Consider the following 15,745-nt stretch of genomic DNA (forward strand, 5'->3'; position numbering starts at 1 on the left):
CTACTTTGTCATATCTCTAGATGGCAGTGTTTCAACTTGTACCAGTACTGGATCCAGTAAAAAAATAAACGGAACATGAAAGAAGAGCCTGGCATGTACAGCGATTTAAGAATATATTATATTTATTGATAAATCAATTGGATACACCAGTTTTCAATCTGATTAGAAACAATGCAGTCTTAGTTGAGGGTAACAAATGTAGAATACGTGCTTATAGGATCATCTGTGGAACAGGATCAAATCTCCGAGTCACAGCACTTGGCTGTAATTGACTGTCATAAATAGTGGATTCATTGCAAACCACATCCGAATCACATGTCAATACACTACCACTGGGTGCGGTGGTGCCTCAGGTCACCTACTCTGCAGTAACACACAGGTCATCTGATGTCATAGGAAGTTACATTTAACTCATCATCTGTGGCACTAATGGAATATAGGCAACCTGGAACGCCACTTAAGAGACATGCACTGATCGGCAAGTTCAACGGGAGAACATGACAAACACCTCACTTGTATTACCATTGGGTCTTTGGAAATATATATTTGGGAGGGGGAATCAAACCATCCATGTATGACCATATATATATTTAAAGTTATCTATATTGATATTATTGCTAAATTATTGTCAAAAATATTTTGTCATATACATGAACACAAAAAGGTACATAGCCAGAGCTATACAAATATTCATCTGTTGCTTTGACATTCTTCCACAGTTTCAAACAAATAACTTGATCTACATCCATCGGGAACCAACTAAAATCTTTAGAAAGGAGAAAAGTACCGCGAAATATAGCTGAACTCAGTAACCACCACAAGGTTATACAGGATTAAAATTCAAACTAAATGTTAAATGTCTTATTTAATTGATATGTCCAAACGGTTTATTGCATTGATGAAATCAATTCTGGATGTTACCAGTATCTGATTTCATAGCAACATGTGGGACATGTTGGAGGATACTGACTTTAGGCAGTTAAGTAAAGTTTCATAATGTTGATGTAACATGTTTTAAGTCTGTAGCTCCACTGTTGATAGATGAAGACCATCAGAATACAGAGGAATCTTTGGTAGACATACAGTAGCAGGACGATGTCATAGCAGACATACAGAAGGTAGGCCCACTGGGAGTGAAGTGCAATGTGAACATGATAATGACTGAAAACCTCAAATATTTTACCCTCATATTTCTGCAATTGTCCATCTGGTCCACAGTGCGGAAAATGTATCATTACATTTCCAATGATAAAAAATAACATATCAATTGTTTAAAATATGTTACAAAAGAAAACCTCTCTACATATTAGGAGACACTACATCGTACAAAATAAGCCAGCATGATTTCAACATTATTTAGCATTTATAAATAATCTAATGCACCCCAGGTTTCAATAATCTAATTTGAGAAAACAAACAGTCAACAAGTGTTCTGAAGCACAACTTATTTCTTTTCTTATACTATGGGAAATTAACTTTATGAAACATTTTATTTGAGGGTAAATTTTAGGAAAGTAAAAACAACTTGTATCAAATACCCAATCTTGGTTTCCAGTGTTATAGTATTGCACATCTAGTAAAAAGGTCTATGGTATCCAATGTAAAGCATAACAGCAACCACTCCGCTTCTCTACAACTACATTTCTATGTCACAAAACCCACACTTTTACATCTAAGGTTATTTATATTTTGTAAAAGTTTGTTTCAAAAACTGATTGCTCATCTTCAAACATTGATTTGAATTATTAATAACTGTTTTATTTCCGATGTTTGAAAATCTTCAAATACAGTACAACAGTTACATTTGTCTTTACTAAGGCTTAGATTATGATTTGACGCTTGTTCACTAGACAGTATTAGCAATGACATCATGAACAGATTTGCATGACATTGGTTGAATTGAAGGAACCTAAAAAGATCATAAACCATTAGTCACAGATATTAGAAAAATATTTTTTGAACAAGCCATCTTGCGTGACAGTTTCTACATTCAAAAAGTATTCTTCTGTTAAAATCCTTTCCACCTCTTCTCTGACTCCAGACCATTACTGTACAGTACATCCATTGGTGGTGGTGTGTATTCTAATTAATAGCAGCTTTAATTATGTTAGTTTTCTGCAATGTAATGACTAACATGAAAGTTTATGGAGGTAAAATAGAAAAGGACCTTACTCTCTCTTTCACTCCTCAACTCTTCTAACTCAACACGTACCAATTCACTTTTCCGCTCAGTGCTCAACACATGCCTCATGCAATGATGAATTATATTAATCAATAGAAAATAAAGGCAACTGTTTTCTGTGATTTCATGTGTTTCTCCTTCAAGTCGATGTAGACTTTGTGACCCTGTTGCCTTGGCTTTGTGTAAAAAAAAAAAAGTTCCTTGTGATGACCTGAAATTCCAAAGTAAAACATGAGCATTGGAAATGTCCTCATTGTGATGGTTCGAACAGGAAGCTCTTCTTCTGAGCCCACGCAGGGGTAGGTCCTTGGCTTGTGACAGGAGGTGCATCATGGGAGTAACTAGGTTCATGTTTAGATCAGATCTTCACTCCCTCCTTCCTTCCTTCCATCTTTCATTCCTTCCTTCGGTCCTCCCCTTTCTCAATTCCCTTGATGATGTCCTCTTTACTTTCTGTCTTTTTTCAACTCTTTCAACTTTGTGTCTCCCTCTCTCACTTGGTTACAAGGAACCCTCCCATCCAGCGGAACTGACATGCAAACCACCTCCGGAGAGGACAGAAGTACTCAAAATGGAATTGCTGGAATTCAGGTGTCTTACGAATGTCCCTCAGGAAGGCAATGTCCAGGTCTGACTCTGTTAGCATGATGAGGAGAAGCAACAGGGCAAACAGCAGTCCTATCGTGACCAAAAACAGACGTAACACACTCAGGATGAACTTATTGAGCTCCTCCACATCACTAGGGGGTGCTGACTTGGTCCTCCCCAGCCGCAGCACCCTGCCGTCAGGGCCAAACTCTGCCACCTGACCGCCCAGCGGCGTGCCAGCCTCCGACTCCCTCTCCTCCTCGATGCTGCAGGGGGCGCCATTGAGCTGACGCGACGCGGCCTGTTCCAGGCTGTGCTCACCCACCGGCGTGGGCAGCACACTGTCTGAGGGGCTGTAGGCCTCGTCAGAGATGACCGACGAGCCTGCCGCTTCGCTGCTGTCCACCGCCTGGCTGCGGGAGCGTGGCATAAAGGAGTCGCCGTGGGAGACGGAGCGAACTGGTGTGGAGTGGGCGCTGTCTCGCAGGGACTCCAGGCCTGGCAGGGGGCAGAGGAAAGGCAGGCCAATCAGATGCAGATATCAGATGAATATAACCTTGAGACCAGCATGACTACTGAGGTTTTACACACAGTGTTAGACAGAAATCACATGCGGACATCAAACCAAATGTTTGAGGTGCTTTAAAGACACAAACAGAATTGGACCACTGTAATACATCCATCCAAACGCAGCACTACGACACCCCTAATCCATCAATGCAAGCTGAGAACCAAAGCAGACTGTCTTCATGTTTACTTGAGACGTCATCATGTCACATAATACCTGCTTAGGCTAAATACTTCTGTCTAGCCTCTCATACCCCCCCCCCCCAAACCCCCCGCAGTGAAACATTAACACACAACATGAGAAGAGGTCCCTCAAGTATCACTCTTAGTCAAGTCCCTCTCCAGTCTAATGACTTTCAAAGCTGGACATAGAAAGTTGAGTGAAAGTCAAACACAGAGATTTGCTTGCGCTGTGTGACTGAGGTGATAAACCAATCCAATCCAGTCCTTTTGAAGTGTAGTCCTTTACCTGCAGACCTGCCCGGCCGTAGCCCAGGACTGTGAAACTGAGGAGGGACACCAAGTCTGGAGGAGGCCCTGGAGGTCTCCCCAGGGCCCCTGGGGAGGGCTGGGAGCAGAGGCATCATCCCCAGAGCCTTCCCCAGCAGCCTGGGCCCCAACGACAGCACGCGCACCTTCACATCCCGGTAGCAGTGGTTGATCATGCACAAGTGTACATTGACCGTGGTCTTGATCCTGATCAGGCACTTCACCATGGTGGCGGTTCGAGGTGACAAGCGAGCACTACGCCCCGCAGTAACCTTGCCAATGTCCTACCACCCAACCTCTCTCGCTTTCTGGCTTTCTGGTTGTCTGGCTAGCAGGTTGTCCGTCCTGTGACTCCAGGCTTCTGTTGTCCCTCAGTCAGGCTGGCAGGCAGGGACAGTTCCAGGGTCCTGGGAGCAGGAATGTGGCCTACTTGTGGCCAAGTGGTTACCTACCCTCCCATTGCTGACGTCCCTGACATTCATGGAGAGGCCCTGACAGGGGGGCTATTTTCAGATAGGATATTATTATCTCTGCAGATACCAATGCAGACAGGGCAATAGGAGAGCACAAGGGGTGGTTTGAATGCTGGACAGGGGGGTGTCAGAGTACAATAAGATGGTGTATGATGCTACAGACATTGTGTTAAAGATGGGCAAGTTCACCATAATGCACCTCACCCACAGAGCAGGATGTAACTGAAACTGTAGAGTTGACAGCTTTTCACTTAAAATGAAAATTACTGCCCTTTAGAAACACAGGGACTGTCTCCTGCAGTAACTGCCTCAGCATGACTACTTAAAGGACAGTAAAAATGACACAGAGGAAGATAGATGGGTGGCTCCTTAACTTCACTGTATGTGTGTATGTATGTGTGTGTGTGTGTGTCTGTGTGTCGGTATTGTCTGACTCAGTGTGGAAGACTACTGACGGGGATTGTGAATGACAAACGCAACTGTGGCTCTGTTCTCATGGAAAGGCACTCAGGTTACTTCACACGGCGAGAAGTGTGTGTCTGTCAGTCTGCATGCGCGTCTGTTTGTGCACATCAAGCAGTGTTAAAAGCCCCAAGAATAGAGCTAATGTAGGGCTCTTATCCACACAGATACAAAGCACGCCAGATATCTTTGATTCGGCTCAGTGAAATGATCCCCAACTATTCACATGATCTAAGCATATAACCTCTAACACTGGCCCACATCAGTGGGTTTATCTACACAATATATGACCCTGAGGCCCAAATGACAGACTGTGTGTGTGTTGCAGGGGCGTAGCCAGAATAATATTCACTTTGTGATGTGCACCCGGTGCATAATCTTTCAGATGTATTTTCGTTTTTGGGTAGGCCTTAGAACAAATTGGGTAGGCCTGTGCCTACCCCTGGCCTACCCCTGGCTACGCTCGTGGTGTGTTGTCGTGTGTCAGTGCGTGTTTTACCCTCCATGATGGAGATGTGCACAGCTCTCCGTCTGGTCCTGGGGACACTGGTCAGTCTGGGGCCATGTGTAATGGACGGGCAGCTCCTACTGGGGACCAGACCAGCCCTGTGGACACACAAGCACACAGAAACATGTCTTACAACTGGGTCTCAACCCAGTAACCCAGATAGTTGACACCTACTACTGAAGTGTCAATAGATTACCAAGTCTCACCTGTGAATTTCGGGTGGCTCCCGTTTGATTTTGGCACTTTGCTCCATCACTTCTTTGGCGACCCTGCCACTGAGAGGAAGATGAGGTGAATTCGAAAATAAACCGTCAAAAATGCTCAAAATCAAAACCCATTACCTCAGTGAGCCACATCTATCCACTCTAATATCATACCTGTATCTAAAACGACTTCCCTTGAAGAACAGATTACTGCTGGAGACAGTGCGAACCTGGCTGGACTTCTCCAACCTGCAGGCATTCAAAAAAAAAATGCCGGGTTGGTGTAAGGGAAAGATTACACACTCCTACTTTATGATGAAGATCAACTTCCACACCATGGATATATATGAGTTGGCTGGCGTGACTTACTTATAGAAGGCCTGGTGTTCCACCCCACACTTCCACAGGTGCTTACAGGCCTCCGGTGTGGGGGCAAAGTACGTCAGAATGATCTTCTTGTCCTGTTGTTCAAAGAACAGATCATGAGTCTCAGAAGCGGGTGTGTATTTTGTAGAGTGGGAACCTACATCTGATCAAAATCCTTCTTCAGTCATGTCTCGTTACCTTCTTATGTATGAAAACATCACATTCCCAGCCCCTCAAGGCAGGCCTTCCATGCATAAAACAAGGCCGCAATTATTTTTTGCCCGGCAAGGGAAAAAGAAAGCCGTCTAAATAATGCACGCACCCACCTCTTTCTGATTTGCATATATATGGAATGTCTTGGCCTCAAACTTCAGTTTAGTCACCTCGTCCCTGGACAGGGGAGAAGGCCTCAGTTAGAGAGGAGAACACAGAGATGGGAAGTATGATCGATTAACGCTCATGTTGAAGCTGTCAGTCCAGGGCAGAGCACTGCAGGATGGAAAGGATTAGGAAATGTGTTTTGTGCATGTTATGAATGTATACAAAAATACTGAGAAAAGGTCTTCACCAGCACAGATGCTGTCAATTCATATGACAGTAAGATATGGTACATAGTTAGGTAACTGATAAATATCTCTGATGGTGAAAGATAACCAGGCACCTGACATGCTGCTTGATGGAGGCAAACAGACAAGCCAGAAAACAACACAGCCATTTAGTAAAGAGGGTGTACTGAGTGTGTGTGTGTGTGTGTGTGTGTGGGAGGGGGGGGCATTTGAGACTATTAATCTGTACTAACCACTTGAGGAAATGGACTCTCCTGTTTCCCTGGAGCACAGTAAAGCCAAAGGGAGTGAAGGCCAGGAAGGCAGGGTTGCCCGATACATCCTGACAAACATCGAGGGAATTATGTCAGCATTTGATACAAGCTACTACAAGACTGACCAAGAGCTAATGTACAGTACACTACAGATAATGGCTTCCTCTTGTCCTGGTATTGCTACCTTGCATGGGTGAGGGTCAACACCAAACGTCTCCAACATCTGAGCCTTCTGCAGGAAGTTCAGTTCTGAGGTCTCTGGACTCTGTCCTCTGGAGGAAACACAACTTTTCATCAACCTGTCCCCTGGGGCCCATTATATAAAACACATTAGCAAAGAATATAGTGACATTGTATTCACAGGGAAGCCAGAGACACCACACTAGAGGGTAGTAAAGTACAGAAAATATGTTGTCTGCATGTGTTGTTCCGTCAGTGATCTATCTGAACTTTTTGTAAGTTAAAAATAATGCCTAATAGCAAAGAGAAAGAAAATGAGAAGAAGACTGAGAGAGAGAAAAACCTAATGACACAGCAGTATCAGAAAACACACACACACACCCTTATATTTCAAATACACTGCATATCATATCAAGACCCAGAACTAGACGGATAAAACATTGCTAGAAATAGAATAGTCAGCATATCAAGTGGCTATGGAATTGAATATCTGTGGTCTTGAATACCTATTTATTCATATCGTATATAATTTCGTTAAACAAAGATGACCTTGGGACACTGTGTGCTTTAGATTTTATTGAAGTAAGTTAGTATTTCTTCTGTAACTCTTTCCTGTTTGATATTTAACCTGGTATCTATTGTAAAATGCATACAGTACTGTGTGGTCATTAATCTCAAGGAAACTATTTTATGCAGATAGAATGGAATTGTCATTCCCTATGCCAGTACAGTACCAGGAGAAAAAAGCAACACATTTCTAATCTTTTCTCCTGAGACCTTGAGGAGTTTGAAATCAGACATTGGAGATGATGGCCAATTTAGCATGGACGACAAAAGTGTGTGTCGAACGTAGAAACTGGTTGTTGGATTGAACAGGGAAAACAACCCCGACAGGTGTCACCTTACATCAGTTCTGTCTTGTGGATGTCAGAGATCCTTCTCTCCAGTTTCTCCGAATGCTTGGGGAAGAACTGGAACTTGGAGCTGTAGCCCTCGGGGTGCTTCCCCGGGTCGTAGTCGCCGATCTCCGCTGGGAGAGGAAGGACACAACACACACGACTTAAGGAAGGCAGCAGGAGACAGATGGTCTTTTTTTCACAGGAAGTTAATTTGGAACTCTAGTCATCTTGACTAGTGGCAGAGGTGAGTCTACTCGTTGTGAAGGGCTTTGGGCAGTAGATGTTAAACAGGTTCAATGTATCTAACTTCCTATTGCTTCGAAATACTAATTTGTATGGATCCTGTTGTCACGGCAGCAGAGCCTCCACACCGTTGCTTAGCCAAGATGTTTCAGCTGAGCTTTTTACGCAGCGGCGGCATTGAGATTCTGGTAGAGCCTCAGACAACAAGCTGGGTGTGACAAGGGAGCCTGTCCTCCACAGCGAACTGCCAGCTGAATGCCAATGAGCCTGCTGCCTGCTCACCGTCCCTGCCTGCTGTCTCTCTACCCTGTCAGTCTACGCAGCCTGCTGTGTCTCATGCCTACCTGCCTCTTCTCCTCGTCTGCCTCTCCTGCCTATCTGCCTCGTCGGCCTGCCTGTCTGTCCTGCGGGCCTGCCTTTCTTGCTTGCCTGCCTCTCCTACCTGCCTCCTTCTGCTTCCTACACGCTTGCTTGCCGGCTACGGTGGCTGAAGTCTACACAGCAGGCCTGGGCTCTCCATTGCACAGCCCTTTAGATGTGATCACAACGCTGACTTAACATACTGACAGATGTTCGTTATAAGCCTGCAAGGTCATCCGAGGTTACTGAGGGAAGCTTATGGATGCCAAGGACTTGGTATGATACCCTCGGGCGTGAGAGGGAAGGGCATTGGGGTTGTGGTGAAAGAAGAAGAGAGGGGAGAACAGAGAAGCCTAAAACAGAGCAGAGTACAATAGAGTATAATATAAGACTCCTCATCAAGCAAACCTATTTTTGAAAAAAAAGAAAATAAGTTTTCAACCTTTTGAAAAATATATTTGTTCAACCTTTCTAAACCTTTTTATCAAAACTTTTTTTAAATATTTTTTCAACCTTTTAAAACTTTTTTTTCACACAGTGAAAAGAAAGGAGAGAGGCGGTGTACTGCTATTCTTAGGTGCTTGCCTTGAAGTATGTAGGCAGCCAACATGGCAGCATCGGAGGTCTTGCACAGGAGGCGGCCATGATACAGATCCCTCTTGATCTGCAGGAAGACGAGATATCTGCACAGGAACACAACATCATCACTGACTCACAGGACATACGGTGCAAATATTCGATCAAATGGCAAAGCAAAGAAAACAAACAACTCCTGACAAAACTATTCGCTGTTTTTTTTATCAACACTGCTTCCCTCATTGAAATGGATATCTAGAAACCCAAGAGGTTCTTCATTCAGTATAGCATTCCCTCTGTGTACGCTCTCCACAGCATGACATACTCATGTATAAGTTGGTGTGCCTAAAGTTGAGACGATTTCTGAAGTAAAGTGTTTGAGAAAGGTACACAGGAGACAGCCTGAGGCTGAGCACTGGGGAGTATGTGTGAGTTTGAGTTCCTGCCTCTGGCCTTGGGGCCCTGGAGACCAGGAGTCCTTTTGGAACAACAGAAGTACAGTAAAACAACACAAAGAAAGGATGTCTCCTCTATTCAATCAGGTACCTCATCACTCTACTCCAACAAGGATGAATTCCCCTTTGTGTTATGAACACATCTGAAATGAATCTTTCATCCCAACGCAAAGAACAATGCTGCATATTGTTGAATACACAATAACCTATTACTTAAGTTGCACAGGTTTGCATCACATATGCAGATCTACACAGCTATGAGTGTGTGTATGTGCCCAGGTGTTAGGATGTCTTAAGGTATGTATTATTATTGTCGCACGTGTGTATAGTCAGCAAGGGCCCCATGCCAGGTCATTCGTATAATAAGCAGACAGCATACTGTCCTCTGCCCCCTCTGTGACTGGGAACACTCTATTCCCAACAGTGGGCTAATTTTACCTCCGCAAGTCTACCCACCTTATCTAATAAATATATGGAAACCAGGCTTTTAGTCCCATCTCTCTATAATTAATACATTAGACAGTCTCTTCTCCACTCTGAACCATTAGCTGCACTTCGAACCACTACACCACACCCATACGCACACTCAATGGAAAACGATGATCAGTATGGATCATATGGGATATATTTGTATTATTCGTATCACAAGAGTACATTCTCTTGGTATCATCACTTGTGATTCAGTTATGATTCACATTTCCTTTTTTCTTATTGGTTTGGTTGTAGCCCTTCATGAGTCATCCAGTAGTTCTAGTTTTCATCCTTTGGATTTGGTCAAACCCTCAAAGTCTGAAGTCAGCCAGTGTTTATTTCACACACCACTGATTTCTATTCTCACACAGCAGCAATGCAATAAATACTGTTATTAATCATTATCTCAGATATGTCGGAAGTGTGTGTGTGTGTGTGTGTGTGTGTGAGAGAGAGAGAGAGAGAGAGAGAGAGAGAGAGAGAGAGAGAGAGAGAGAGAGTAACACACACAGACGGTTCTCTACGAAACCGCAGGAGAGACTAGGCTGGCTTCGACAGATGGTAGAGGATTTTGAAGTTTTACTGGCTGCTGTTATGAGAGAGGAGAAGGGAGACCGGCTGCTGACTGGCTGAAATGTATGGTGGATATCTTTGTACACTGAAGATGCACTGTGTCAAGCCCTCCAGAGTATTAATCTGACTGTCACAGTGCCCTCTATGAGCACAAAATAACCTGGAATTGTAGCTTGTAACAAAAAGAGCTCAAACTCCTTTGCAAAAGAAAAATACTTTGACATTACATGAAAACAAGGTTGAGGGCATGAGAGTACGGTATTTGATACTTACTCCAAAATATGCTTGGTTTTACCTGAAGGAAGAAACAGCATGAGCACCTTAAGCTACATTACTTAATGTCAAATTGTTCTCTTGTGCGTTGATAAGGCAGGGTAAGGCTGCCTCCCTGCTCTCCTTTTTTGGAAGATCTTTCCATCATGCCTGCCAGAAGCTTACCTAGTGATTTCCTCCTTCAGGGCGGCAGGGTCAGGTGGGTAGAACTTGACTCGCAAACACATGGTGAAAGGAGGCTGGGCTGAAAGGACAAGGTCACAGAGGGGTTGTTGAGAAAATGAATAAGTATCACATCACAGTCAGTTACTTGGGTTTAAGCTACTGTAGATGTCATGCTCTATCAAAAAGTGTGAATATTATCAAATCTAATACTCACATTTCATTTGTTTGGCAATTGACTTTGTAAACTCCAACCAGTGCTGAAAGACCAAAGATGAAAAATAACTACGTTCAGAAATTTTTCAGACCAGCGTGTTTTTTAGGAGTTAAACCCCCAGGAGGATGGCTCACATTTGCAGGACTTCAGTCCAGACTAAACTGACAGAACAGGCTTACTGCTCAGCAGCCAAGCACGATTACTTGTTGTCTGCAACTGGAGGGCATTCCAGAGCCACGCTCACTCTACCTACTCCTCGTTTATTTACATCACATGCTGAGGATGTGCTCCCACCCAGGGACAGTAGGGAAGATGAAAGCCAGCTCTTTGGAGGACTTTCAGAGAAACACTTGTTCTCTGTCAGCTCGCTAACAATTAGGAGGAGAAATGCTCAGAGGGGCTGAGGGAGCGGAGGCATTGCTTTTTGTTGACAGTGTGAACCGCATCTCCCAGCTTCCACCTGTCTCTTCCCATGATGCTCTGCTGTGGAAGGCTGAAAGGGCTTCACTGGTACACTATGGCAATGAGTCATCATAAACGTCACTACCTGATCAACTTCTGTAGCTATTTGACAGCCTGTGCAGGAAATTGACAATGGTTCTAAGGTGGGTTGAGTGACAGAGAGAGAGCTTGTTCAGTTTCAGAGCCTTGATAGGAGATTTCATATCATTGCATCAATATTCTACAGAAAGGGCCTATGACACTTAAAGTTAAACAGCTATACTTTAACAGTAGTTAAAATCATTATTATTCTAACTAAATTACATAATTCTATACATTCAGCCAACACCTATTGGCCTCGGCAATTAGATATGGGCATGTAGGTAATACTTATGCCTATTCAGGACAGACAGAGACTGTACCTGACGCAGTGAGAAATGGCATGCAGCTCCACTGTGAGATCTTGATACATCTGTCCAATAGCCGGCTGCCCTACTCTGGTTAGTTCATGGACAGATGAAAGTGATAGATGCCAGACAGAAGAACATCCCTCTGTCTACCTACAGGCCATTTCTACATCAACTCCTCCTCCTCAAGGATGCAGTTCTAAACTGGACTACAAAAGTGTGTGTGAGTGTGTGTGGGGAAAGGGAAAGAGAGAGAGAGTGAGAGAGAGAAAACAGTGAAGAGGGGGAAAGAAAGTGTGAGAGAGAAAAAGAGAGAGGGAAAAAGATGTACAGTACACTACTATTGTGACTGCATGCATAAAATCCATCGTGGGCATGTGTTTGTCAGTGAATGCTCATGAATCAGTCAAGAAGACAAGTTAACACACACACACACACACACACACACACTAATCACCCCTGGCTGGGATGGAAAACCCAGATGGTGTTGGGACTGCTGGAGGGAGACATGAAAGAAGTGGAAAAGTAAGAAAAAGAGAAAGAGGTAGAATTAAAAATGTAAAAAAAAAAAAAAAAAATGCTGTTGAGAGTGGAGTGGATAGGAAAGCAAGAGAATGCTAGAGATGCTCTGTGGCTGAGGTTGGGCTGTCTGTTCACACTCACCCTCTGTTTGTCTGGGTCCACATATCGGATGCCGAAGTAGTCCTTCTCCAGTAGGTTGAGGTGATGGCAGATGAGGTCAAAAAGGTATTGTCCTTTCGCATCACGCTGCAACACAACAGAAAAAAACAAAATAGATGAATCTCGAGATGACTCAGCAATTGAATTTACCAAATGACACATAATTGTACCAGACTGTAAATTCTAGAAAATATCGCTAAGGAAATAACTGAAGAAACATTTGAGAAAAATACGAACAAGAAACAGGAAAAAGATTTTTTGCCCAACTGTACCCTTTTTTGAGATCAGATGAGTAAAGTTTCAAAAACTGACACCAGAAAGTAGTTAATATTTTACCGCCCCTCAGGAGATGTCTGAGTATAATCAAATATTCATACACGGCAAACGCCATCTGTGTGATGTCTCAGTGCAATCTCCTCTGTTTGGAGGAAGCATGGAAGTAGATGGAAGAGGTATGGGTGAGAAACAGCAGAAATGGAGTGGAAACACACTTCACCTGCAGTGCAGTGCAGTCAGAGGGAAACGGAATGGGCCCGCTGCCCAGGCATTGGGTGACTGGGCTGAGCACAAGCCCCTGCAGCGTTTTCAGCCTGCAGCCTATCTGGTGGTGGTGCACAGCCCAGCCCAGCTCCTCCACCCCCCTCCAGAGCTGTGTAGTGAGTAAAGACGCGGTCTGACACAGCAGCAGCTGGATAGGCCACAGGTGTCGTCTCAGCCCCCTCTCTGTCCTGTTCTGCTGTTGTTGCACTTCATGGTGACTGATACACTGGCCAGCACAGAGGCTAGAAGCTTTTACAGACAGTGTGTGTGAGAGAGAGAAACTGAGAGAAAGAAAGAAAGAAAGAAAGGGGAAAGAGAGCTAGAGAGAGAGACAGAGTGAAACGGAGGTAGAAAATAAAGAGAGAGAGAGGGGACTAGGAGAGAGAGAGAGAGAGAGAGAGAGAGAGAGAGAGAGAGAGAGAGAGAGAGAGATGGACAGACTAATTCAGTCTTGCAGATTGTGCCAAAACAACACACAAAATAGCCTATTTCAGAAGCTACGCCAAACATTCCTGCACTTTATTAGGATTTTTTCTGTCCTTCTTAACTCTGTATCACAGTCACAGACATCCCCTGTTAAAGGATGGTTGATGGCTAACAGCCTTTTGACAGCGCTACAGCAACACTGGAACAACATTTGTGCACATTATCATTCATGTCAGGAGCTGCAGGAACGAGAGCTCTGGTCTGGTATAATGGCTAGCCTCAAGGCTCAACTCTGGAAAATGACTACTAACACTAAAACAAACATTAAGGCAAAAAAATAAAAAAATCTAAAAGAGAAATACCATTGGTAATTTACTTTGAAAACTTCAACCAGTGCTGAAAGACCAAGGATGAAAAACACCATCCAGTATTCAAGATGTTTATTTACTTACGTAACAACCAAGTGAACCATCATGGATACATCGAGTTTCCTGGCAAAAACTATTGATAATACAGTAGACCTTCAGGCTACTTCATGGATATCAGTTGACTGTAAGTAACCATGGCGGACCGTGTGGCTGCCTCCATGGTCTGACCTTTTCCAAGGGTCTCACATGTACTCGCCCCTGTCACTGTCCCTGCATGTCATTGTCACCATGGACTCTAGCAGCCACGACAAGTCCGCTGACTGGCTCTCCTTATAAATAGAAGCCCGTACCAGCACGTAGGTTCACCAGTCCCAAGCCTCCATCACTGGGGAAAAGAGAAATGCAGAGAGATAGATGGATGCATGTACACTATGGGAAACATACACACACACTCATGCACACACACACTCATGCACATACACACACACAGTACAAAACCATGCCTCAAGCACCTCCGATACCTGTAAGGCACTTGGGTAACATTCCTTGGATGCAGACTCTCTCCCACACTATCCATCTGTCTCGCCCTGTCACGTAAATTTCACCAAAGCCAAGAAACACCCCACTCACCTATTAATCACAGTGTTTGTGTGTGCATGTGCACGTTTGTGTGTGACGTTATTGATGATGGCCATCCATCCTTTGTGGACTAACTACACAACACAGAGAAAGCCCTAACAATCTAACAGTGAACAATTACGACACAAGATAAACAAACCGAGGACAAAATCTGCATAATTTGTTCATTAGACTCAATGGGTTTGATAAAACAAGCACAGCAGTGGCCGCATAAGCTAGCCTGAACACCACTGCACAAACAGCTGACCTCACCTGGCACACTTCACATGCTAATGCGGTTAATTCAACCCACAGCACCTTAGGGATGGAAACAACAATGCTAAAGCCGAGATGTATTGATCAAAGGTAATGTGTTTTCTATAGCATGACTATGGTCCTTTAGACCTAGGTCTGCAGAGTGATGGAAAATAATAATAATGTGGATGTCAACAAGCACGTTGTTCTGCTGCTTAATGAGGATTATGGAGTGTATAATGAAGTCTTGGGGATTTCTGTCTTCCGCCATATTTCGGTCTCCTCCTCACCTCTTTCTGCGTTGTTCCACAGTAATGGCCAGCTTCTGCAGCAAGGTATTGATGACTGGGGTTATTAAAGCGTTAACGAGTGGACTTGCAATAGAATGTCAATCCACATCTCATTTCAGGATGAGCAATAGACAACTTCGGCATTTCTCCTTTTAAGGCTACGTAGTGTCATTGTAGACCATAAGGATTTTTTTGTGAGCTTCACTCTGGCCCAGTTTGATAATTACAGCAAATTACGAAGGGCATTAATCCCAATCCCAATCAAATTGATCGCAATCCCTTAAGGAAGTGATAATTTACAAGAACGCCCCACTGCATCGTCTAGCCCCTATCCCAGTGTACTTTCACCAGATATAATTAAGCTGCTCTCAATTTGGCATCTCCTCACCAGTCACATAAGTCCTTAAGCCTTGCTTTCAACTTCTCCTAAGATTGTCCCAATTAATACCTACGGCAAGTAGTTTCCAGCTTCAGGGAGCAATCCATGTCATTTTACAGAGAGAGGGTTCTCTCTGCTAGGACTATATAGAGAAGGAAGGAAAGTGAAAAAGAGAAGGGAGGGGAGAAGGATGGAAGGATGGGAGGGGTGTTGAACGGAATGGAGGTGAGGAGAAAAATTGGGTGGGTTAGGGGAAGGTAAGTAAGGTAGGGG

General features: G+C 44.0%; 1 protein-coding gene across 1 annotated transcript in view; it reads right to left on the bottom strand.

The window, feature by feature from the left end:
• Nucleotides 1–155: 155 nt before the first annotated feature.
• The window catches only part of frmd5b (FERM domain containing 5b), a 40,022-nt gene continuing 24,432 nt past the window's right edge, over nucleotides 156–15,745 (bottom strand). Inside the window, exons 2-14 of the mRNA XM_047041977.1 lie at nucleotides 12,579–12,683; nucleotides 11,068–11,110; nucleotides 10,854–10,932; nucleotides 8,926–9,023; nucleotides 7,745–7,868; nucleotides 6,843–6,930; nucleotides 6,638–6,726; nucleotides 6,165–6,228; nucleotides 5,842–5,933; nucleotides 5,647–5,721; nucleotides 5,476–5,544; nucleotides 5,261–5,367; nucleotides 156–3,268 (exon numbers count right to left, since the gene is read on the bottom strand). Of these exons, the coding sequence (XP_046897933.1) occupies nucleotides 2,676–3,268; nucleotides 5,261–5,367; nucleotides 5,476–5,544; nucleotides 5,647–5,721; nucleotides 5,842–5,933; nucleotides 6,165–6,228; nucleotides 6,638–6,726; nucleotides 6,843–6,930; nucleotides 7,745–7,868; nucleotides 8,926–9,023; nucleotides 10,854–10,932; nucleotides 11,068–11,110; nucleotides 12,579–12,683 (1,626 nt within the window). The 3' untranslated portion in view covers nucleotides 156–2,675. The remainder of the gene's footprint in view (nucleotides 3,269–5,260; nucleotides 5,368–5,475; nucleotides 5,545–5,646; nucleotides 5,722–5,841; nucleotides 5,934–6,164; nucleotides 6,229–6,637; nucleotides 6,727–6,842; nucleotides 6,931–7,744; nucleotides 7,869–8,925; nucleotides 9,024–10,853; nucleotides 10,933–11,067; nucleotides 11,111–12,578; nucleotides 12,684–15,745) is intronic.

This window comes from Hypomesus transpacificus, chromosome 19, assembly GCF_021917145.1.
Source record: "Hypomesus transpacificus isolate Combined female chromosome 19, fHypTra1, whole genome shotgun sequence".
Lineage (NCBI taxonomy): Eukaryota > Metazoa > Chordata > Actinopteri > Osmeriformes > Osmeridae > Hypomesus > Hypomesus transpacificus.